The sequence below is a fragment of the Tasmannia lanceolata genome, unplaced genomic scaffold (assembly GCF_043159265.1).
Source record: "Tasmannia lanceolata isolate RefF3 unplaced genomic scaffold, GAP_Taslan_0.1 ptg000003l, whole genome shotgun sequence".
In the NCBI taxonomy this organism is placed as follows: Eukaryota; Viridiplantae; Streptophyta; class Magnoliopsida; order Canellales; family Winteraceae; genus Tasmannia; species Tasmannia lanceolata.
The window spans coordinates 3,282,415-3,307,017 of NW_027518680.1; the positions used below are offsets into that span (position 1 = coordinate 3,282,415).

A 24,603-nucleotide genomic window follows, 5' to 3' on the forward strand; every position below is an offset into this window, starting at 1 on the left:
CAAAAAATGGAGTTTCAGAAAATTCCAGTTTCGGTCCCCACCGGTAACCGAAATTCCGGATTTCGGTCGAAATTTTAAACCAGGTCATGAATACACTAGAAAGGGCTGTCCCAATTAAGAAAAGGAGGCGAATATATCACTTCCCATATTTTTTTGTTAATATCATCAATATATAACCAAAAAAGTTCTTTGGCCTGAGCTTATTACTATAAACTATAAACCTAGTTTAGAAAACAAGATTTCTACAAGATGAGGAGAACAGAAATTTTGAAAAGTAGCATTCCCTATTTCACTCATATATAGAGTACATGATTAACATTGTTAATAAAACCCTCTGTTGAGGTTTACTAGTACAGTGAAGAACAGGACATCCTGTTACATGACATATGAAGATAAAGGAATGATTCTCTAACATCAATTGAGATGGAGACAATTCAAATGTGCAATCTGAGCTTGACCATATTAACAGAAACATGGCTCCAGACTGGATGAAGAAAACAATATTAAGAACAGATCTTCTCTGAACCGAGCTAATGGAAAAGTATCTTTCCACTACCTTTGACTGAGGATTCTGGTTGATGCCCTTATTGATAAATAGTGGGATTTTAAGAATTATGTTGCTCTTTCAAAGCCACCACCAACCTGCATATGCAGCCATTCTTGTGGTGATCCCTGACCATATTCCCTCATCGCTTGTGAGCCGAATGCCATACCAGAGGTATCAAATGTCTGCACACCAAACTAAAACATCAAAATAACTTATTATAAATGGGAAATGATATCCCAACTCCCTCTTTTTCATAGCTAAAATTTTATTAAAGAAAAGCGGCAGGAGCCCAACGACCGAGATGGTCAAACAAGAGATATACAAAGCAAAGAACAGAGAAAGGAAGAAGGGAAAACATCAAAAGAGGAACACCCCCGCTGACAATGCACCCTCGAGGAGGAATGTGTGGATATTATTTCCCTATCATTATGTGTGTGTTCGTGTGTGTGTGACCATGAGTGTGCATGCGTGCGTGTGTGTGTGTGTGTGTGCTCGCGTGCGCACGTATGTATGTATGTAGTTATCATACAATGAAAGAAGAGTCCAATCTATCCAACACTTGTTTGCTGATGAAAATCAAGACAGTTTTGGTAAAACATCAAACGAGGAAACATCCCACTGAAAATGCACCCTCAAAAGGAGTGTGTAGATATTATTTCCCTATCATTATATATGTGCGTGTGTGCGCATATGAGTGTGCACATGTGCGTGTATGTATGTATGTATGTATGTATGTAAGGATACCACAATCATTTACAAAGGCAGGAAAAAGGAGGTGAAATCACAATGGAGTAGTGAACTTGGGCACACTTCCTTTCAAGGATACCACAATCATTTACAAAGGCAGGAAAAAGGAGGTGAAATCACAACGTAGTAGTGAACTTGGGTAGCCTCCTGTGAGAAACATGACATGGATCACTCAGCGAGGTGGAACTGATAGATTAGTTAGAAATGTAAGATCCACTGAGCAGCAACACAGCTATGGTGAGTCGATTTTCCTGGGAACTCCAATGGTGGGGGTGAAGTTCATCCATCAACTTTATTCCAAATCGAGTTACCCTGGTCTTTTTAAGTCGAAGCGGGAGAGGGAAGAGGAGGAGAGCCTTGGGCTTTGTCTCTCAGCAAAATCTTCTTTAAGTTGCCATCATTTAGGGAGATAATGAGAAAGAGGAGTTAGCCAAGAGGAAGATCTGGAATATCCCATGCTGCCCATCCTTTTTCTCATGGACAGACTATGTCCTAACTGAAAGTGCCATTAATATACGAGCATAAAGTCTCTAATAATCAAATCAGTGCATGATACACCTTCATTGGCTAATCTATTAGCCTCGCTGTTAGCTTCTATTTCCACATGGCATAACTAAATTTGGCAGCTCTCTAGTTTTTACAAAAATTTAGGAAGATATCCACCAATACACCCAACATGGGTGGCTACCCTTGCCTTGCCTCTCTTTCAAAGATATCCATCAACTTTCAAAGATATCCACCAACTTTCATGAATACCCTTGCCTCTCTTTGCACAATCTGATAATGTTAAGAGAATCCCCTTCAATATAAGCTTCCTCACCTAAAAACAGAAACAAAAGCCTAACACCTTGCCTAAGACCCAGAGCTTACACCTCAATGAAGTTCTTTTCTCCCGCTAGACCAGCATAGGCGAGTCTTGTCTCACCACTCCTGTCTCCAATAATTCCTCCTATTCCTGCACAACTTGGATTACCTCTAGGTGCAACGTCAAAGTTCATCTTTATACACCCCAACGGGGGTGGTTTCCACCTGAGTAATATCTTGAACTTTGGAATGACACTTGTTAAATTAAAGTTTCACTTCACACCTTTGAAACCTGCACTCCTTTAAAACAGATTGTCATTAGTCATTACAGCCCACTCTACCACTTTCCCAATTAGCTTCTTCTTTAAGATCTTAATATTTGTACGTTTCCTTCTAAAATTTCTCTCATTCCTCTCCAACCATCTATTCCACATTGAAGCTAATAAAAGCAGCTCGCTCTTGTCAACCAATCTGATGTCTCCAGGCAGCAATAAATGAGCCAACTGATAGAAAAAACAAAATTCCGTATTTCAGCAGCAATTGGGCATGGATAAGAAGATGATTTAATGAATCTTCTGCATTCAGGCACATACAACATGAATATTGAATGCTCCTATTCATTTTAATAAGGCGGTCGATAGTTAGAATTCTGTCATGGCCTGTTGTCCATCTGAATTCTGAATACTAACACTAGTGGCAGAGTTGGAATCGACCACAATGACGCAATCATTGCCCCTTCTTCTCCTTTGCCTACCGGTGCCTTGTACATAAATCTAACTGAAAATTCTCCATTAGTTTTTTGTGTTCAAATCCATCGGTCCTCACATTAGGTTCTTACAAAAGTATTTTCAAACGCATTTCTGCTCAAAGTGCTATAGGGCTGGAAAGGCCTTTCACATTGGAAGAGATTGAGGGGGCCCTGTCAGCCATGCAGAAAGATAAGGCGCCGGGGCCAGACGGCTTCCCGATGGCTTTCTATCAGAGGAATTGGGAGCTTATTAAAGGTGATGTATTCGCGTCCATGAAGGAATTCCATGAGAGGTGCGTCATCAGCAAAGAAATGAACTCTACCTTCGTTACTCTCATCCCGAAAAAGGAGGGTGCTTTTGTGATCCAAGACTTCCGGCCAATTAGCCTGATTCACGGCATGTATAAACTGCTCTCGAAAATTCTTGACATGCGCATCAGTGGAGTGATGGGGGACATCATCTCAAAATACCAAGGGGCCTTTGTTCGTGATCGTCAGATATTAGATGGTATCCTAATCGTCAACGAGATCCTCGACACCATGAAGCGGGGCGGGGACCGGGGGGGTGATGATAAAAGTAGATTTCGAGAAAGCGTAAGATCACGTGGATTGGGGGGTATTGGACTACATACTTTCACGTATGGGATTTGGGGAAAAGTGGAGATCATGGATTTCGGCATGTTTAAAGACAGCAAGGTTCTCCATTTTAATTAACAGATGACCTGAAGGATATTTTGGGTGTTCTCGAGGTCTCCGGCAAGGAGATCCCCCTTAGCTCCATACCTGTTTATTATAGTGGCAGAATGTCTAAGCTCACTCATTACCAAGGCTGAACTTTGTGGCTTCATCAATGATTTAAAACCTAGCTGCCAATCGCCATCCACCATCTCCCACCTGCAGTTTGTGGACGATAGGTACTCTTTCTTCACGATAATGTCTCTCAGATCATGAATGCGAAGAGATTATTTTGGTGGTTGGAAATCATCTCGGGTTTAAAGATTAATCTGTCTAAAAGTGTTCTGGTTGGCGTTAACCTCGATTCGCTGTGGCAGCATCTTATGCAAGCCTATTTGGGTGTCAGGATGCTTCCTTACCCATCAAGTATCTTGGACTGCCACTAGCTTATGGGATTCCTAAAGCCGCTCAATGGGACCCGGTGATCGAGAGAATTGAAAGGAAGCTCGCTACCTGGAAAAAGACTTATCTGTCTTTTGGGGGGCATATAACACTGATTAAGTCCGCACTTGCAAACATGCCCGTGTACTACTTGTCCCTGTTCAAAGCTCCAGCAAGCATTGTAAAGCGAATCGAGAAGTTGCAGAAGGATTTTTTATGGGAAGGGAAAGAGAGGGGAAAACGACTTTGTCATCTTCTAGCATGGCAGAAGGTTTGTAAATAAAAAAGAAATGGGGGTTTGGGTATTGGTAAGATAAGTCTCCAGAACAAGGCCCTCTTAGGGAAATGGTTTTGGAGATTCGGAACCGAGAAAGAGGCTCTATGGCACTCTGTGATTGGGTCAAAATACGGAAGGGGCTGAGGGGATTGGACATGCAATGGCCCCTTACACCCAAAAGGGTCCGGCGTTTGGAAATCCATTGCCTCATCAAGGAACGCGTTCTTGCCGTTGGTGCGATTTAGACCCGGATGCAGAAATCTGGTTCGTTTCTGGACCGATGTTTGGCTTGGGGATTTATCACTGGCAGAAGCTTTCCCGGAGATTTACCGAATTGCATTAGTACCGGAAGCAACCATGGCCAACTACGCTAACAGGAGCAGTGGAAATTGCCAAATAGTTTGGGATATCCGAATGAGGCGACATCTAAAAGATTCGGAGATCGTTCTCTTCGGAAATCTCTTGGGCCAATTATCTCCCATTTACTTGTCTGTGAACAAGGAGGATCGATGGATTTGGACTCCGGATTCCCAAGGTGGATTCTCAGTCAAGTCTTTTTTCCGTAAGCTAAATGACGATCAGGCCAATCCCTCTAGACTCGCCAAAATATGGAATCCGATTGCCCCACCTCGCGTTGTGGCATTCTCGTGGACTCTTCTCCACAAAGGTATCAACACTGTGGACAGATTAATGAGGCGAGGATTAGTTTTAGTCAACCGATGTGTCTTATGCAAGAACTCAGGTGAGACCCTCAATCACATGTTTCTTTTATGCCCTTTCTCCTTCGAGGTATGGATGGCGATATTTAAAGCCTTTGGCTTCTCTTGGGTTATTCCTCGAAGCATACTCAAATTAATCATGAATTGGAGAGGTGCTTATGTTGGTTGTACCGGCCAAGATATGTGGTCGTCAATTCCATATGCTATTGTATGGCATATATGGGCGGAACGCAACAATCGGATTTTTGTTGGAAAAGAAAGATACCCGGCAAAGGTGACCCTGGAAATTAAATTATCTATCATTAAATGGGCCAAAGCTAAAAGTGGTATCCATTAGCCAGTGGGTGACATTCTTCAGCATTGGACTTCTGTTGTGGAGGAAAGGAAACCTAAAAATACCATATCTCCTCTATGGCAACCACCTTCTGAAGATTGGCTGAAATTAAATTTTGACGGAAGCTCTCGTGGGAATCCAGGGAGGGCGGGCATTGGTGGATTATTACGCAATCATTTGGGGACTACACTCATGTCCTTCTCCGGTCCGGCTGGGATTTGCGACGCGAACGAAGCAGAGGTATCGACCCTCCTATTCGGTTTTCAATGGTATGCGAAGCACCGAACTAATCCCGTGATTGTTGAAGGTGATTCCTCCAATACCATAGCATGGGCTTCCAATAATTCTGGTGGTCCGTGGCAATTTACGAACAAAATTGACGAGATCAGGGACTTGGTTACTCTGATTCGTCCTAAATTACAACACCGGCGCCGATCGGCTAACGAGATGGCGGACAAACTTGTGCGGGAAGGGGTGGACCGGGAGTCTGTCATTGTTTCAGTTCAAGGCCCCCTTGATCTGTAATGGGATCTCATGTAAGGTCTGATATATTTGGGGGACGTCTTGTCCCCATGTACTGATTGCCATTATTGGCTTTATTAATATATTGTCATCTTCAAAAAAATAAATATAATCTCTTATATGTATATGATTTTCGTGTGGGAGAGTAACCAGCTCTCTCTCTTACGTATTTCTCCATCTCTTCTCTTCTTCTCTTCCTTTCTCTACCTATCACCATGTAGGAATCCAACATGGTATCAGAGCTCAAGGTTGAAGATACAATTTTTCCTCCTTGAGGTATTGTACCAATCTCCCTCAACCCTAGGATTTTTTTTTTTTTTTTCTAAACCCTTGAACCTTTCTTCTTCTTTCCTCCATCTTTCTAACCCTAACACTAACCCTAAAATTTCTCTCTTTTTTTCTCTAGCCCCCCAACCACTCGCACCCCTAACCCTAACCCACACACTCTTCCCATGCCCTCCCCCCTCTTGCACAAAACCCTCTCTCTCAAAACCCAATTGCGCAAAACCCTCTTGCCGTGATCCTCCTTCCCCATAACCCATTTGCGCATTGCACAATCCCCCACCCTTGTCCATCCAAATCCTCAATCCCTCATTCTTCCACCACCTATTCTACCATATTCTCCGTCCAAATCCCCTAATCCCTCACCCTTTTCTATCCACATCTCCATCCAAAACCCCAAATCACCATTCTCAAATCCATACTTTATCCATTAAAAAAAAGAAAAAAAATCCATACTTTCTCACCAACATCCCATTTGAGGAAGAAACCATCTTCCCAACAAGGTTTTAAATTTCGGTTTCGACTATAATTTCGGTCCTCACCAAAACCGAATTTTCTGCCGAAATTCAGTAGAAGATATCGAAATCCCATATTTTTCTCCCGAAATTTCGGCCGAAATTACAGAAAATTTTCACATCTTTGACTTCAAACACTATCCTTAAACTCGAAAACTTTTCACATCAATCTTTAATCCCCATTTTATTTATGATCTAAACTTCTATTCTTTCTCGTTTCACCCCGTTATTGGTTTCGGGACATCGGTTTGTGGGCTCCCCTACTTCATGCTACGTTTGTGTGGTGTTATTGATCCTTAGTTGGTCCCGGAACCGCTTCTTGATGCCTTTTGACAGTGTATGTTGGTAGTGAGCTTTTTGTTGGTGAACTCTTTGTATGTTTATGGTGTGCTGTTGGCGGTGGTGATTGTGTGCTAGTTTCAGTAGCTGTTATTGGTGGTTTTTGGTTGTTAGCGACATTATTTGTTGGCTTCTCATTGATACCGGTGGTGGTGTTCTGTTGGTGGATGGTTCACTATGTGGTTAGCGACCTCATTGTTGTTGGTTGTTGTTGGTGCCATTGTAGTGTTTGGTTGGTGTTGACTCATCGGCATTCTTGTTGGAGCATTGTTGTTGGCTCCTTGATGGTGTTGGTAGTTGTTGGTTATTTTATTGGAGGTTGTTGTTGATTGCTAGTTGTGTTTGCCATTATTGGTTGTTGTTGGTGATGGCTATTGGATCTGTGACTGTGCCAGTTGCCATTATTGGTGCGTTTTCCATTGGAGGTTGTGGTCGGTTGCCTGTTCTTGTTGCTTGGTGTTTGTTCTCCATTATGGATCCCGTGGAGTCATCTGCTCATCAAATGGCCTCTCTCAAGGTTGATGAGATCACCCCTTCACCCTCTACTCGGTCATCTAGTTATTCTCCCGCGGAGGCTCCTTTTCCGTTGACCTCCATAAAACTTGATAGGGCAAATTACTCATCGTGGAGGATGGCAGTTCAGACATATCTTCTCGGGAGCGGTAAGGTCTCTTGAGGATGTGGCTTCAGGAGGCAAAGAACCAACACTAATAGATCAACAAGTAGTAAAATGAAGACCTAGGACGCCCTGAATCTCCTGGCGATGGGCTCCACACGTCTCTGGCTATCCTGCAATGAAGAAAGATATGATCAACTGACTCCCCGACCTCCACATATAGAGCGCAGTGGTGGATAATAAACATAATGTGGTTAAAAGTGATCCACCATAAGGATCTTTATCAGGGAAGGCAGTCCAACCAAACACATAAACCCTGTGAAGAGCAAAAATGCTCCTTATGGCCAAATGTGATGACGCAGGACAAGGAAGCCATTTCCTTGAAGTAGGGTCTAGAGAGGGATGGGATGGGATACATAAATGGACATTGTCCATCACACCCAAGTAAAATAACACAAATATGGTCTACTTTGTCAAAATCACTAACTTATTACATGTCCATTCATTGGAACCATGGTTAAAGTATAATCTGATATGAGGCGTATCAATTACATGTCCATTCATTGGAACCATGGTTTAAAGTACCATCTGATACGAGACGTATCAGAGCATGCCTTGGATTTTAGTTGGATGATACACATTGAAATGTGAATGCATCGTCTAATACATAAAGTATTCACCTTAAAATGATGGTCTCCTTTGAGGTATGAGCTATATTGGAAGGGTGACCCAGTGCACGAGGCTCCTGCCATTGCAGGGTTTGGGGAGGGCTAGATGTACGCAGCCTTACCCTTGCTTTGCAGAGAGGCTGCTTCCGTGACTCAAACCCGTGACCACCAGGTCACAATGGAGCAACCTTACCGTTGCGCCAAGGCTCGCCCTCAATGAGATATATTGGAAGATATAATAAAATCTATATGAGATCTAGGGTGCCCGATACAGACCGGATTTTCGACACTTTAAAGTTCAAACAATAATAGGATTCTAGTCTTAGCAAGTAAAAATCTTGAAAAGTTGTAGCATGACTTTCTTTGAAGACACAACTCTTAAATTAAGAATATTCACCTTGTCAATTAAGAGCTTGTTTGCCAATGAAAATGTGAGCGCTATCCGCTTAAGAAACACAAGAGATTTGATCTTCCGTCCTCAAAAGATGGAGGTGGCATATCTCCAGTGCCCGGTCTGGCTTTGGTTGAGAGCTAGAGAAGCAACAATGAGAAAAAGGGGCCAATGTTTGTACCGACCGTAATTCATATGGACTGCAATGTGGAATAGATAGAAACCCACCTTTAAGAATCCCAAGGAACTACTAGGATTTAGAGTTAGTAATGAGGATAATGTCTTTCTAGACAGATGGATGGTGTGGAGACGAATTATGCCCCTTACTTCTCTAACATATTTAGGAGGGGTATGGACCTTAAGTTGCAAGATAGTGGCTAACTAGATATTCTGGAAATCACAGACATGGTCACTTTTCTAACATGATGGTAGTTGGGGATGCACCCCAGAGGACTTTTTGAACCTAACAAGTTGGAGGACTTTTTGAACCCAACAAGTTGGAGGACTTGTCTTATAGGTCAAGAAAAATGGAACATGGAATCCAGTGTTTTTTTTTTTGGAAGTGCCTTCAATTATATTTCTATACCTTTAGCAACTACTAAGCATTGGAAGCCCAAATCCACACTAAGAGCCTTGGATTTTACATTACTAGATCTGGATGACAAGAGCCTTATTGGTGATCAATTAATCAAACACAATATATTCCATCTAGTATTAATTTCATTCCTGATGAACCAAAAGAACTTCGACCAACTCTTTATTTTGTATCTCTAGGAGAGACAAGTATGACTTTCTTTCCAAGATTACTTAGATCCGTAACAGTATAAACTGAAATAATTCACTTGCTTTGTTGGTAGGGGCGTCATCCAATTGAATGTAAGAGAATTGAATTTCTATTGTGCATACTTCCCCCTTCTACCCTACGCAACATTTGACATAAATTGGATTTGAGGGAAGATTAAAGGCATCATTCTTGATAGGGCTTCTACTTCAAGTAGCCTATTTGGGGATGGAATGGGGAAATTTCTTGGGACTAGATAGGGCAACAGAAGTCTCACTCTTTAGTGTGGACCATTTGATCATTCGAACTTAATGGACTCTCATATCGAGAAGGAAACATACTGGTTGATAAGCCAGTAAAATTATGGAGCTAAATGTAAATATTTGAAACCTTGGCATTATATGCCTAAATCTTATTTCAGTTTTCGTTTCACTCTAATGTATTCCTTTTTGTTCCACTTCTATTTTGAATATAACTTCTCTTCACTAGATCAACAAGAAAAAGGAAATACATTACAAATGTTAGCTTCAAAATTGTTTTCAAAAGATGCTTCCTCATTTTTTGAACAATCAACCAGGTAATTAAAGACACCTCAGTGTTCTTCAACTTACATCTTTAGCTGGAAAGCCTTCAATGCTGGGGTTCATTCTTGAATTAACTGCTTCAAGCTTCATTGACAAAAACTACAAAAAGCAGTAATTATGACTCAGAATCAATAGAGAAAAGAATTACAACACAAATTAGCAACTAGCAAAACACTTGACAATGCATACCTCAACCTGACGTTGTAGTGATTGGATATAATTAATTATTTCATCTAGAACTAATGCTTTACCAATGACCTGATCAGAATAAGCCTTGTCAGAACATTGTTCAGAAAAAAAAAAACTAGCACTCATGTTACTTGGAGACGTCAAATGTTGTACACTTACTAAAATGGCCAAAATAGGAGGGGTTTGCAATATTTCTCAAAGGCTTGTTAGTTTTTCGTACAGTTAACAGTTAAGGCCTACCCATCACAGACCCTGGTAAAAAAGAACATACAATAAAAACATAGAAACAATTTACTGCACCTTATTACATCCAGGGACCAGATCTTGGAGAATCTTCATGCGCTCGCTGATTTTTTCTCGCCTAGCCTGTTCAATAGATGAAAATTTCAGTCGACAACAGACATTCAGATTGTGTGGATCATAGTTTTTTCCTTTTTATTAAATCTTTTACGGTTTGCATATCTGTGTGAGGAACAGTTCCAAGTGATGAGTAGCAAAAATGGTAGTAGTATATCCATTTTGGATCTAAATCCCATTCTTTTTAGGCAAACTCAATCATTTCCAAAAATCATTACTGGTTATTTAAGAAAAGGCCTGACTATGAATCACTAACATAAAAATAAACAAAATAATAATAAGCAGAAAAAACCCTTACCCTCTCTGCTAGGCTGTGACTGTCAGTAGCTTGACCTCTTCTTGCTCTCACATGGATATAGTCTTGCTTTGGTGCCTCAGAGGGTTGCGCACTCTGTTCAGCCAGCTCGTCACCATTGCCCAAACTCGCTTCCACCTCAGCTTTCAAACCCTCATTTTCATCCCTAGATCCCACGACTTTGAGACGTTTCCCATTGCAATCAGTCTGTTCATAAAGGAAACCAAAAACACCACAGTAAGAACACAAAACCAACTAATATCCGAGTCTAGATACCCAGTTCCGGGCACTCCTAAAAGAATCATAAAATAAGCCAATCTTTTACATCCCAATTCACAACAAATTCAGAACCAAAAGCACCATAGTAAGAACACAAAACCGACTAATATCCATGTCTACATACCCAGTACCAGACACTCCTAAGAGAATCATAAAAGTAACCAATCTCTTACATCCCAATTCACAACAAATTCAGCTTCTAAGCATAAAAAATACACATAGTAACACCCGAATAACCTGATGTTAAAACACATCGTAATATCAAAAGCATTTAAAATTCTGAAAAGAAATAAGGTCAGTATTTCATCTCTACTTATCTAAAATATGTCTGTCCTGTCACTCTTCTTAGTAATACCCTAAGGCCCTGTTTGAATTACAAGAAAATCATTTCTAATGGAAATTTTTTCTTCTTTCCACGATTTATAGGGAAATGATATAATTATAGTTGATTAACAAGGATATTATCATAAATTGAAGGTCTCTCTAACCAAAAATTGACTAGGGTGGGTTCAAAGATCATTTTTTGAGTGTAAAAAGAGGTAGAATTTTCAGAAATAATTTCCCTTTCCAAACTTTTCCAGAAAATTCCTGCAATCCAAACAGGGCCTAAGAGAGCAGAAGAAGTTCCCAAATACTGAATTACAGACAAAAACCTAGTAATCACACAAAAATCTGTCTGTAAAGAAACCTAGTCACTCTTCTTAGTAATACACTAAAGAAAGCAAACGCAGCTCCCAAATACTAAATTACCCAAAAACAAAAACCCTAGAAATCAATCGAATACTGACCATATCATTGTCACTACTGGTAGAAACAAGCTTCGAAGACTCGTCCCCGGACGCTGAGCCTCTCCGCTTTCTACTCCCACTCCGCTCCGTTACCGTTGATTCCTCGACCAAAAGATCCCGTCCCGTCCTCGGCTCTGTAAACCCTACATTCTGCCCTAAATTCGCCCTCCTCGGTCTAGACTGAATCCCGAGAATGCCGCCGGAATCACCACCGGAATCAAGCTGGAACTGCCAAATATCCGAGAATCCGTACGAAGACGCCGCGTTAGAAGAATGGAATGAGCTCTCGTGTATCATAGAAGGGGGATCCATCTCTAAAACCCTAAATTGGCAAGAAAAAACCACACTAGACTTCAAAAACCCCAATTTCTCTCATCCAGCTTCTTCACATTCCTTCGAATTCTCACAGTGATGCATTGTTTTGAAACCCTAGAAAAAATATATGGAGTGTATGAACTGGTTTTCCCAGTTCGTCTGCATTTGAAATTGAGCAAAAGCTTGTTTTTTTTTTTTTTTGGAAGGGAAAGGAATTTCGGAGAACCGTTGAAAGCAGAACTGGAAGGGTAAAGGGGTCTTTAAGAAAAATATAAAGGCCGAGAAGGGTGCGCATTTTAGCTAGCGGACCTGAGATTTTTCGGATCGGAAAAGGAGTGCGCATTGCGCCCCCATGCCCACCTCGTGAGCAGAGAGGGAACATAATATGGGGGGTTTCCGTTGTGTGCGGCGTTTGCTAGAAATCACGAGTTCCAAGTACTATTTTACGCGTGTTTGTGGACCAAAACACGAAATTAATCGGACGGCTGTGAAGTGATTGATATGTTATTAGGTGTGTCAAGATCAGATGATATGATCCGAAATACTAAAAAATTCGGAATGTTCACATTGGATCATCTGGATCATTGATAAGTCGAGACCTATATCAGCCGTTGATGTCCCGAAGTCTAGAAAAATAAAATACCCCTTGGATTGGGTGGTTGTAAATTAAGTGTTAAAGCCACGGCCCATATTTAATCCACAAAAGTGCAAGAACCGTTCAACGTGTATGATTTAGATTTAGCCTCTGTTTCGTTTAAGATTATGACAACCGATTGTGAGTCATGAACCAATTATTGTACTTAGAATTATGTTTAATTTTGAGTCCAATAATTGGTTCTGGACTCATAATCTTAAACAAAGAAAAACTTTAATGTAATTCAAATTGTAAAATAAGGAAATTCCGTCATTTTAGTGAATTCATGGGAGCAAAAATTGGTAGCCGACTGCCGACAATTGGCAGGAAATCTCATGAGAAGAATGGAATAATTAGCCTATAATGTCTTAAATAAGATATTCAAAGAAAGTTATTTAAAAGTTATTCAAAGAAGGAAATTCCCTCATATACTAAAAATTAAAAATTAAAAATGATATTTAATCCCCCTAATGTTGATAATGACACATCTTTGATAGCTCTTCAGAATTATTATTATAGCATATTCTAACAGCTTATGATCCATTCTGGTAACCATTCTTTCGAGCAATTTCCCTCTAGGCTCTGTTCACTTGTTTTCTAGCTGCAGGAAAAGAATCTGACGTGGAAAACTGGAAAAGAAAGGAAAAGAATCTGTGAGAAAATTCCTTTTGTGAGAAAATTCCGTTGTTCACTTGGCCGAGAAAAGAAAAGAAAGTATGCAGGCAAAGTGGTTTTCTCAGGAAAGTGATTTTCTCACCCTTTTGGTGAGAAAATTTAGAGGGAAAGTGCAAGAAAGTTGGTTTTCCACGTCATTATTTAAATTTTCCACCTGTGTAATTATGCTTTTCCGAGAAAACAAGTGAACAGCGGAAAATGTCAAATCATGTCCAATCACGGGAAAATTTGGCTTACTTTCTTCTCCTTTCCTTTCTCAAGAAGGCAAGTGAACAGAGCCCTAGAGAATGAGAATGGTGTTTGGTAAAAAAAATGTGGGCCCATATTTCCGTACGAAATGCCTATTTCAAGAAGGTTTTCATGGAGCACAAAGGAGTTACAGGAATTCGTACTCCATTGCATTGATTTTGTGATTCCACAATTCCTCTCCATGAATGATTTTGGAGAATTGTTCTCAAAGATGTCATTAGATAAGTGTAAAACAAAGGGGTATGGATGTCGTTTCATGAATTTTTTTTTCTATTGAAACCTCATGACCTCAAAGTTGAAAAGATATTAGTTGCTCATAATTTCTTGTTGAAATTTTTCAAAAAGAAAATTTCCCATATAAAGTTTGACAATGAGAATTGAATCATTGTGTTGTTCCCAAATTTAAACAATAAGAAAATCTAAATGGGGATTTTCACTTGAGAAGAGAATAGACAAAATAGCTAGCGAATATTTCTCAAAAATATCAGAAATAAATAAATATTAGGAAAAAATATTAGAAAAAAAGGAAAAATTGCAAATGGGGGACACCAAAATTGGAGAATTGCCAATGTGGGACAATCTTTTGAAAAATTATAAATTGGGGTCGAAAACGGAATTCTCGGGGTTATCAAGTCTAAGAAAGGGCTATCAAGTCTAAAAGGGGGTTATCAACTTGTTAACAAGTCTACATATGATTTAACAACTCTAACCTAAACAAGGTTATCAAATCTCTCCCGGGGGTATCAAGTTCTCAATAGGGTTGTTGAGTCTCATAAGGGGTTATCAACTCTAAATAGGGGTTATAAACTCTTTATGAACTTGATAATCCCTGTTTACATACTTGATTACCCCTTTTTACACTTGATAACCACTAGGGGCATTTTGGTCAAGTTTTCACTGTTTATGTACTTAATAACCCCTTTTTAGACTTGATAATCTGTTTTTGACCCCCTTTATAAATTTTCAAAAGAGTGTCCCCCATTGGCAATTCTTGTATTTTGGTGTTCCCCATTGGCAATTTTTCCGAGAAAAAAAGGTCACATGAAATTTTTATTAGAAAAAAGTTTTTTGAGTTATCAAATCATCCATAGAGAAAAAATATTTAAGAATCATCTATATATAGAGTGAAATGATATTTGGACTCCCATATTTGATTAATAACATTCCTCTCTTCAATTTATGCTTTTCTAGGAAAAAATTATGTAAAACAAATTCTTTGAGATAAATAATATTCTATGGGGGAAAAAATTCATGGTCTGCAACTTTCCTTGAAAGTAAGGAAAAAAAAATTTTGGAAAATTTTCCATACAAAAATAAGTTATACCATAACTGGAAAATTCATTTTCCATGAAATTTTTTCCACAGATTTCCAACCCAACTACAGCTAGGATTAGAGTCGGGTAGATTCCTTTCACCTTCTTCATGAAATTTTTCTAAATGATTCATTTAGCTGACCCCAACTAGTTTGGGAAAAAGGCTTTGTTGAGTTGAGTTGAGTTGTGCTTTTCCATAGATTTCCAACCAGACTATAGCTAGGATTAGTGTCGGGTAGATTCATTTCACTTTCTTCATGAAATTTTTCTAAAGGATTCATTTAGCCGACACCAACTAGTTTGGGAAAAAGGCTTTGTTGAGTTGAGTTTTGCTATTCCATAGATTTCCAAACAGCCCCTAAAGAAAGTAAAGCGTCATTATCAAAACATGGGAGAGCATGGTGGACCCACCATGAATATCATGGGGCCCACCCTTTGCCTCTTTAGCCAAAACGCCTGATTTTAAAGTAACTTTCACAAATTTGGTGAGAGCAGGGAGAAGAGTATTTCGTAATATCGTTATCACCAAACACGACGCATCGATATCCGCGAATTGAGTTTGTCGATAACTTCACGTGGATAAGCGAAATGATTTTTATTTGGTAGGTATGAGAAGTGACGTGTAGACATGATGTTCAAATCTTCAATCGTGTAGAAAATGATACATCCCATTCTCTAACCACAATGAGCATTTTATGTAGGAAGGTACCTTGGCTTCCTCCTCAAAATGTCCAAGTCTTTTAGTGCTTGAACCTACCTAGATAAGATGAGACGATAGACAAAGGTTTGTTCAAAAGAACACGCATTTTGGTGGGATACAACACATTGTTCAACTCGCTAATTGAAGTATGTTTCAAGCCAAACTCATTTGGGGAGATCCAATTTGACAAGACACATCCAATCACCATTAAAGCACCCCAAGGTCCCCATGCCTTGGTCCTATCTTCAGAGATTGGGGGAGATAATTGGTTCAGTAGTCCTCAGGAGTTTGCAAATTCATAGTCTTTTCACTCTCACCCATTGTTTCAAAGCGAGGATGCGGGTTAAAATGCAGCCAAAGCAAATCCTAGTCAACTTGGCACAGTGCAACTGAGTCCTTGGTTGACTCTATCATTACTTTGGACAGCAAACTCAAACACGAATGTGGCCGAAGTAAAAAGGAGGTGACTCGAGAGAGTTGATGATGACAATGGGGAGTTTTGAAACTATGCTCCCACCGGTGCAATGGATGGGGGCCAATGGCTTGTCGGTTGGGTCATGTGTCAATTTAATTGGGTCTCGAATGGGGTAATTCAGGTCCAGGGCCTACTCACTCATTTCTCTCGTGTGGATTTGATCACATAAGTATATAAGGCGTTAAGGGTAACCCTGTATCCACCTTTGTGATTGATAGGGACTTGCAAGCTTGTAGATTAGTATCACGATATTTTTATATTAAGCATGAGGTGCTAAGTAATGTTGTGGATGTTAGTTTTAGGTCACATTGAAATAATAGTCACGCTCTAACTCGAATTGCAACTTCAAGGAATGTTGCAAACTAAATCACAACTTAGCTCACTAGCAGTGCAAACTAAAATTTGAGATTAGCTCGAGTCTGCATTGTTTGAATCCTGGGAGTACTCACTCGTTTCACTCATGTAAATGATCACAAGAATACAAGATCACAATTTGTTAAGCATACCCTTGCACTTGCCTTTATGATTGTTTGGGACTTACCTGCGTGTGGATTATATCAAGATATGTTTATCTCGAGAAGTGGAAACTAGCCCAAACGATAGAGTGAAGAAATAGAGGGGCCTACTTGTTAGCCCCCGTGAGAATGAATGGTGCCTAGCTACTTTGTCGGCCCACATGAGAGTACTGAGTGGAGTTATGGGTTTATATGAGAGTATGAATGTGGCCTACTTGTGGAGGCTATACGAAAGTATAGGTGGGTTCTTTATTATACTTTCTGTCATTTTTATGGGCGCTCTAGTTTCGCATTCTGTTAGAATATGTGAGATCCACAGTTGGATTAGGTGTAGATCTCACCGTTAGATCTTCTTGTGGGAGATTAGGCAAGTTGGTTAATGAGGCAACCCACTAAAATAGGCAGCTAGATATAATTAGTAAGTAGATTACATTAGAATATTCCATCATTATATCTTTCCATAGTTTGCTTGATCTCTTTCTATGTTTATCATATATGTGCTCAATATAAGCACACCTTGAGCTCTATTGTATATCATCCAAGAATAATAGAAATTCTCTCAAATTTTACACATTCGACATTTATCTTTCTTCCCGCTATCAAAGTACGGCAATATGATAATAAATGGGCCCACCATCATTGGTCATCGCAATTATTCACCGCATCACTAGTTCACTACAAGATGAAGAAATAAGATCTTTGAGTTTGAATTTATTGTCGTTGAGGAAACTATCGCCCACTGAAACTATATCTATGGTGCATCTCCGCGATAGTTTTGATATATTGTATAATATATCACATATTTTTAAATAGCGGGAAATATCGGCCAATATTCTGATATAGATTGATGTCAACATATACCTTCGATATCGATGCGTTGGCTAATATCTCATAATATTTTGACAATGTTTTGAAATGTTGTAATATATTGGGTAATGTATCACGAAAATTTAAAGCTTCAATATTGTGAAATAGCTTTATTTTAAAATTATGGTACTTGTTAGACCAAAAATCGGTAACAGGTACAGCAGTGGCGTAAGAGCTGAGAGCGAGCGACGAGGGAGGTTGAGTATGAGTCCTGCGGTGAGTGCTTAGTCCTGCACAAGGCAAGCGAGGTCAGAAGACCAGACCGGGTTTTACTCCGGACAGGCCCTTCGACACTCAAGTCAGTATGAGCAGGAGTGAAGGGGAGATGTCTTAAGAGTTTAGGGAGAGAAGGGATTTTCGCATTACCCATCAGTCTGAGCTTTAGTCCCCTATTTATAGGGAAAATCTGTTGAGGTGTCCTGGACAGGTGTCCAGGACAGGTGGCGGCCTGTGAGAGGCTGGATCTCACCTACTCTGAACAGGTGGCAGCCTGTGAGAGGCTGAGTCTCACCTACTCTGGGACAGGTGGCAGCCTGTGAGAGGCTGGGTCTCACCTACTTTGGGACAGGTGGCAGCCTGTGAGAGGCTGGATCTCACCTACTCTGAACAGGTGGCAGCCTGTGAGAGGCTGAGTCTCACCTACTCTGGGACAGGTGGCAGCCTGTGAGAGGCTGAGTCTCACCTACTCTGGGACAGGTGGCAGCCTGTGAGAGGCTGGTGTTTTCACACCCCATCAGTTGCCCCCCAGTTTTCCAAGTCATTGAAGGACTTGGGAAAGTGTGATCACTCGTTTTTCTGGATGGGGAGACGTTGTTCGGGGGTGAATCGAAGAATTTAGCACGGAGTCCGGAGTTCGCAGTCCGGATTTCGGAGTTCGGAGTTCGCAGTCCGGCGTCCGGAGTACGGCTTCAACCGGACTGGCTTCTGGCGCATCACAGAGTCAAATATCCAGTCCGGAGTTCGCAGTCCGGAGTCCGGAGTTGGGAGTTCGCAGTCCGGAGTACGGCTTCAACCGGACTGGCTCCTAATGCTTCACAGAGTCAAATATCCAGTCCGGAGTTCGCAGTCCGGAGTCCGGAGTTGGGAGTTCGCAGTCCGGAGTACGGCTTCAACCGGACTGGCTCCTAATGCTTCACAGAGTCAAATATCCAGTCCGGAGTTCGCAGTCCGGAGTCCGGAGTTGGGAGTTCGCAGTCCGGAGTACGGCTTCAACCGGACTGGCTCCTAATGCTTCACAGAACGCGTTATATCCAGTACGGTTTTTTCCGGACTGAATTTTGTCTTCTAGCGGCCAGTCCGGTGCGGACTGGACTGATTTTTGTCGTCTTGTGAGAACGCGTTATATCCAGTACGGTTTTTTCCGGACTGAATTTTGTCTTCTAGCGGCCAGTCCGGTGCGGACCGGACTGATTTTTGTCGTCTTGTGAGAACGCGTTATATCCAGTACGGTTTTTTCCGGACTGAATTTTGTCTTCTAGCGGCCAGTCCGGTGCGGACCGGACTGATTTTTGTCGTCTTGTGAGAACGCGTTATATCCAGTACGGTTTTTTCCGGACTGAATTTTGTCTTCTAGCGGCCAGTCCGGTGCGGACCGGACTGATTTTTGTCGTCTTGTGAGAACGCGTTATATCCAGTACGGTTTTTTCCGGACTGAATTTTGTCTTCTAGCGGCCAGTCCGGTGCGGACCGGACTGTTTTTTGTCGTCTTGTGAGAACGCGTTATATCCAGTACGGTTTTTTCCGGACTGAATGCCGAGTGCGGAGTGCGGAGTGCGGAGTGCGGAGTGCGGAGATCCACCTTTGGGACGTGAATGTTTACGCGCGTGCTTGATCGTATTGATGGTGGGAGAATGTGTCCGTCATAAATAGGGGACACGTGGCGCAATCCGGATGGCCTCGAGATGCGTGCATCGCATTTATTACCCCACCGCCTCCGAAAAACTATATAAGGAGGTTTACCCCCCTTCACTTTTTACTTTTTACCTTTCATCTTTTTTCTCTTCTTGCTCTGGGAGTTTCCACTTCTCAGTTCGCAGCTCGCAGTCCGCAGATCGCAGTTCGCAGCCCGTAGCTCGCAGTCGCGTTCCAAGATCTTTTAAGAGCTCCACTCACCGGTATTCCTCTCAGCCCTTCCTTTTACTATGTCTGATAGTACTTCCGATTCCGAGTCCGGTACGGGGTCCTCCACTAGCAGTATTTCGGAGTTTAGGATGCCTCAGGAGCCTTTTTTGGCTAGTCCGTCTGATAGGATAGACCTTGTAGATAGTGACGACGGAGGGGATAGGGATGAAGTGATCTTAGATCTGAATGCCACTCCACCCTTGACTGGCAGTCTCCCGCGAGCAGGAGGGAGTGTTGAGAGCGACGTTGCTGAAGCGTCCACAACATTCCTTCCTGGCCGGGCCGTGGAGGTGATCGCTAGAGCGCGGATGGATGCCGATCCAAAATACAACTTGCGAGCTCTAGTCGAGGAGAACTACCTCACCAGGTCTATGCTGGGAGATATCAGGGATAAATACTGTGTGCCCCCGAGATTTGAGCTGAGGGCAGCTATAGAGGGAGACAGAGCCTGCAACGAGAGCCAGGATCTCTGTATTTATGAGGAGTCACTGAGGGCAGGACTCCGATTTCCGTTGCACCCCTTTTTCTCAGCGGTGCTGCGATACTACGGACTAGCCCCGGCCCAGGTAGCTCCGAACTCATGGAGATTATTAGTTGGGTTTTTATACCTCGTCCACGGTCGGTTAGAGAGGAGCGTGACTTTGTCACTGTTCCGTGCTTGTGCACACCTGAAGAAGCATAAAGAAGGGGGCTGGATCTACATTAGCCAGCGCCCTGAACGGAAGATAATCACTGGCATTCCTTCGTCGATTCACTCGTGGAAGAACAGATTCTTCTATGTTGTGGATCAGGAGGCCAGTGAGCCCTGGTCCGTCCCTCTAGTGTGGGACACTCCAGATACCTCAAAACTGAGTCGAAAGCCGCTCCTCGAAGGTGAGGACAGTATAACATTCGCCTTGATGCGGAAGGAGATTGAGCAATCGGGCCTCATCCGTTGTAAGGAGTTTTCTGAAGAGGCGATTCTGGTCGGGCTGGGCGTGAGTGCCGCGACTCCAGAACGTATGTAGCTAGACTTGTCTATGCAATCTGTTTATTTTTTTATATACTTGCTTCTGACCGTTGGCTGCTCATTTGTCTTGCAGAGATGAAGAAACAATCAACCGTCGAGAAAATCAGGCAGGGAGCTCAACCGCGGGCACAAGAAGGTGCTCAACAGGCGCAGCAGGAGCGTCAGAAGAGAAAAGCGACTGTGCTGGGGAGTCCGGCCCCGTCACAGGGCATTCCTCCCCCATCCCAGAGGCCCAAGACTAAGGTGAAGCTAGTAGGCCCCTTTGCTCAGGGCGGTGGCTCTTCTAAGTCCGGTGGTGCTTCTACCGGAGCCGGTTCTGGGGCTCGCCCTCCTGCGGGGATTAGTGAGCAAGTCTTTCGACCCAATTGGGCCGTTCTGAAGGATGACACTGCCTTAGGCGAGAGCCGGGTAGCAGCAGAGCTTATGAGCAAGTGTTTGCTGCAGAAGGACAAGCAACAGGTCCTTTACGAGCCGCCAGCTACAGGAGAGGAGGCTGTGTTGTCCTCCGCTTACCAGGTAAGGAAGTAGTGCTTTGATTTGCTAACTTTCTGCCCATTTCTTCCTTTCACCATACTGATGCCTGTTTCTTTCTGTTCTTTCTTCAGATCTTGCTATACTATAATGACCTCAAGGAGAAGAGTAAGAGCTTCTCCCAAGCCATTACTTCATCTGAAGAGGTGAACGGAAAGTTGGCCGCTGAGGTGCAGGAGCTTCAAACGAGCATTGGGCGAATAGAGGAGGAGAAGAAGTTGTTAAAAGAAGATCTGGCCGCAGAGAAGAGGAAACTGGCCAAGGCTGCTGAAGCCATGGAGGCTCAAAGAGGAAGGGCCACTGACAGGCAGGAGAAGGCAGTAAAAGAGGCCACAGAGGCAAAGGAGGCTGAACTTTTCAGCCTGTCGAGCGAGGCTTACAGTCTTGGATACTACGACTGCCTCCAGGAGCTCCAGGCCTGCAATCCAAATCTATTGATGCAGAACATGACTCTCCCTGCCAGGCCGAAGATTACTGATGAGGAGCCAGATACTCCTGCTGATACTCCTGCTGACATCACCTCTCTTCCAGATGCTTAGAGATTTTTTTTTTTTTTGTTTTGTCTTTGTTTTGACCTCTTTTTGTAATGGTCCTTGAGACCCTACAGCTTTTACCAGCATGTTTAAAGTGAATTTTGTAATGGCCCTCGAGGCCCCACATTCTGATCAATGAAATTTGTCTGTCTCTGATACTTCTCAGCTGAGTGATTTGCTTGACTTTGTCCTTTTATTTTGATAACCTGTGAGTGAGGCCGTTGATGGTCGAATTGCGACGAACTGGTCTTTTAACAAGTACGCAAGTTTTGTGAACTGGGTTTCCAGTGAGTACCCAAGTTTTGTGAACTGGGTTTCCAGTGCGTACCCAAGTTTAAGAACTGGGTTTCCAGTGAGTACCCAAGTTTTGTGAACTGGGTTTCCAGTGCGTACCCAAGTTTAAGAACTGGGTTTCCAGTGAGTACCCAAGTTTAAGAACTGGGTTTCCAGTGCGTACCCAAGTTTAAGAACTGGGTTTCCAGTGCGTACCCAAGTTTAAGAACTGGGTTTCCAATGAGTACCCAAGTTTTGTGAACTGGGTTTCCAGTGCGTACCCAAGTTTAAGAACTGGGTTTCCAGTGAGTACCCAAGTTTTGTGAACTGGGTTTCCAGTGCGTACCCAAGTTTAAGAACTGGGTTTCCAATGAGTACCCAAGTTTTGTGAACTGGGTTTCCAGTGCGTACCCAAGTTTAAGAACTGGGTTTCCAGTGAGTACCCAAGTTTTGTGAACTGGGTTTCCAGTGCGTACCCAAGTTTAAGAACTGGGTTTCCAGTGAGTACCCAAGTTTTGTGAACTGGGTTTCCAGATATAAAAATGACACTGAATTTGCAAGAAGATTATTTATTCATAACAACAAATATACAAATTTACAAGATCACCTTTTCACGCCGGATAATTCGACTACTGATAATATTTCCTGAGGTTTTTGGAGTTCCATGCATGAGGTAATAGGTGCTCCTCCAGTGTCTCTAGCCTGTAGCTTCCTGGCCGGATAACTTCCTTCACTCGATAGGGTCCCTCCCAAGTTGGGGAAAGTTTCCCTACTTTCGTCGGCTGGGAGACGGCTGCCTTTCTCAGGACCAGATCCCCTGTCCTGAATTCTCTGGGGCGGATTTTGGAGTCGTGATAATTCGACACCTTCTGCTTATAAGCGGCGACCCGGATTCGAGATTCCTCCCGGATTTCTTCTAATAAGTCGAGGTTGGCGCGGAGTCCGTCGCTGTTCAGTTGCTCATGGAAACTGATGACTCTGGGAGATGGGGTGCCTATATCAACAGGTATCACGGCTTCAGTTCCAAAAGAGAGGTTGAATGGCGATTCACCAGTCGTCGTGCGAGGAGTGGTGCGGTAAGCCCACAGAACATGGTAGAGCTCATCTGCCCATCGGCCAGCCTTTTCATCCAGCCTTTTCTTTATCCCTTGAAGCAAGATCCTATTGGTTACTTCCGTTTGCCCATTGGTCTGGGGGTGAGCAACCGAAGTGAATCTCTGTTCAATCTTTAGGTCAGAGCAGAACTTCCGAAAGTTCCGGCAGTCGAACTGTTTGCCGTTATCTGTGATTAAGGCACGGGGAATCCCAAATCTGCAGACCACTGCCTTCCAGAAGAAATTCTGTATATTCTGCTCAGTGATCTGGGCTAGAGGTTCTGCCTCCACCCACTTGGTGAAGTAGTCGATTGCCACTACTACGAATATGCGCTTTCCGGAAGCCGGTGGAAAAGGACCAAGAATGTCCATCCCCCATACTGCAAAAGGGAGTGGACTGATAATTGGGGCCATCGCCACAGCAGGCTGGTGGATGGTGGGGGAGAATTTCTGGCACCTCTCGCACTTTTTAACCAGATTCAGCGCGTCTTGTCGTATGGTGGGCCAATACAATCCTCTGAGGAGTACCTTGATCGCCAGGGCTTTGCCCCCCAGATGTTCTCCACAGATTCCTTCATGAGTCTCTTGCAATGCGTACGCGGCGTTACTTGGTCCCAGACACTTCAGGTACGGGAGAGTGTAGGACCTTTTATACAAAATGTCACCGCTGAGGGAGAATCGGGCGGCTCTCTGTATCACCTTACGGGCTTCCTTCTTATCTTCGGGAAGTTTCGCGTCCCGTAAGTAATGAATGATCTCATCCATCCAGCACGGCTCGTTCTCCACCTGCATTATATCTGCGGCTTCCCTTTCGATGCTAGATCTTTGTAGAAATTCCATACGTATGCTTCCAAGAGTGGTGTATCCAGAAGCAGCCAGCTTCGACAGTACATCTGCTTTGGCATTTTCTGTCCGCGGTATTCGGATGACCTCGAAACTGGCAAACCGGCTGGAGAGTTGATGAACCTTAGCAAGATACTTAACCATACGCTCATCTCGGGCTTCGTAGACCCCTTGGATCTGATTTGCTACCAGCTGTGAGTCGCAGTATGCTTTTAATTTCCGGGCGCCGGTCTGAATTGCTAGGTTCATTCCGGCAAGGAGGGCTTCATATTCTGCCTCATTGTTGGACGCACGGAATCCGAATCTCAGAGCATAATCCGCAGTGAACTCCTCAGGCCCAGTGAGGATGAGGCCTGCTCCACAGCCGTTTTTATTTGAAGAACCGTCGACATATACTTCCCAAGTTGGTGTGCTGGTCATGGAGTCCTGCTCTGCCAGGGGTTGCAAGATTTCTGTCTGAGTTTCTGCTATGCATTCGTCAGGAACCGCTTTCTCTGCAACTGGGAGTTGTACCGTTTCAGGGTCGGCGACTTGCTGGGGGATGGTGCACTCTGCTAC

The 24,603-nt window shown here is 42.8% G+C and overlaps 3 protein-coding genes across 5 annotated transcripts; 1 reads left to right on the top strand and 2 right to left on the bottom strand.

Moving 5' to 3' along the window:
* Positions 1–256: 256 nt before the first annotated feature.
* On the bottom strand, positions 257–12,470 carry LOC143847966 (transcription factor BHLH094-like). Of its 3 annotated transcripts, none has more exons than XM_077356745.1 (6): positions 11,899–12,470; positions 10,835–11,038; positions 10,480–10,545; positions 10,180–10,248; positions 10,018–10,089; positions 257–729 (listed from the first exon to the last, which is right to left on the bottom strand). In XM_077356745.1, exons 1-6 carry the CDS (start codon positions 12,208–12,210, stop codon positions 613–615), a joined length of 840 nt encoding a protein of 279 aa, XP_077212860.1. In that variant the 5' UTR covers positions 12,211–12,470; the 3' UTR covers positions 257–612. The 3 variants fall into 3 exon arrangements, with proteins under 3 accessions (XP_077212860.1, XP_077212855.1, XP_077212864.1); XM_077356740.1 differs by having other exon boundaries at positions 257–741; XM_077356749.1 differs by lacking the exon at positions 257–729 and adding an exon at positions 6,477–7,739.
* Positions 12,471–20,846: 8,376 nt separating this feature from the next.
* On the top strand, positions 20,847–21,934 carry LOC143859200 (uncharacterized). Its single transcript, XM_077369896.1, has 2 exons — positions 20,847–21,287; positions 21,377–21,934. Exons 1-2 carry the CDS (start codon positions 20,847–20,849, stop codon positions 21,839–21,841), a joined length of 906 nt encoding a protein of 301 aa, XP_077226011.1. The 3' UTR covers positions 21,842–21,934.
* A 1,126-nt stretch (positions 21,935–23,060) lies between these two features.
* Positions 23,061–24,189, bottom strand: LOC143859211 (uncharacterized). The gene is made up of 2 exons (XM_077369906.1): positions 23,902–24,189; positions 23,061–23,102 (listed from the first exon to the last, which is right to left on the bottom strand). The coding sequence occupies exons 1-2, from the start codon at positions 24,187–24,189 to the stop codon at positions 23,061–23,063; spliced, it is 330 nt and encodes a 109-aa protein (XP_077226021.1).
* Between the last annotated feature and the right edge of the window lie 414 nt (positions 24,190–24,603).

Bases quoted from the DNA above. Each gene is read 5' to 3' on its own strand.
- LOC143847966 (XM_077356740.1), bottom strand. From the start codon at position 12,210: ATGGATCCCCCTTCTATGATACACGAGAGCTCATTCCATTCTTCTAAC. The intron at 10,249-10,479 runs GTGCAGTAAATT...TATTCTGATCAG, and splicing joins TGGTCCCTGGATGTAATAAG to GTCATTGGTAAAGCATTAGT. The intron at 742-10,017 runs GTAAGTTGAAGA...TTGATGTTTTAG, and splicing joins AAGGCTTTCCAGCTAAAGAT to TTTGGTGTGCAGACATTTGA.
- LOC143859211 (XM_077369906.1), bottom strand. From the start codon at position 24,189: ATGGTTAAGTATCTTGCTAAGGTTCATCAACTCTCCAGCCGGTTTGCC. The intron at 23,103-23,901 runs GTGATACAGAGA...CTGTTGATATAG, and splicing joins ATAAGAAGGAAGCCCGTAAG to GCACCCCATCTCCCAGAGTC.
- LOC143859200 (XM_077369896.1), top strand. From the start codon at position 20,847: ATGAAGAAACAATCAACCGTCGAGAAAATCAGGCAGGGAGCTCAACCG. The intron at 21,288-21,376 runs GTAAGGAAGTAG...TTCTTTCTTCAG, and splicing joins TGTTGTCCTCCGCTTACCAG to ATCTTGCTATACTATAATGA.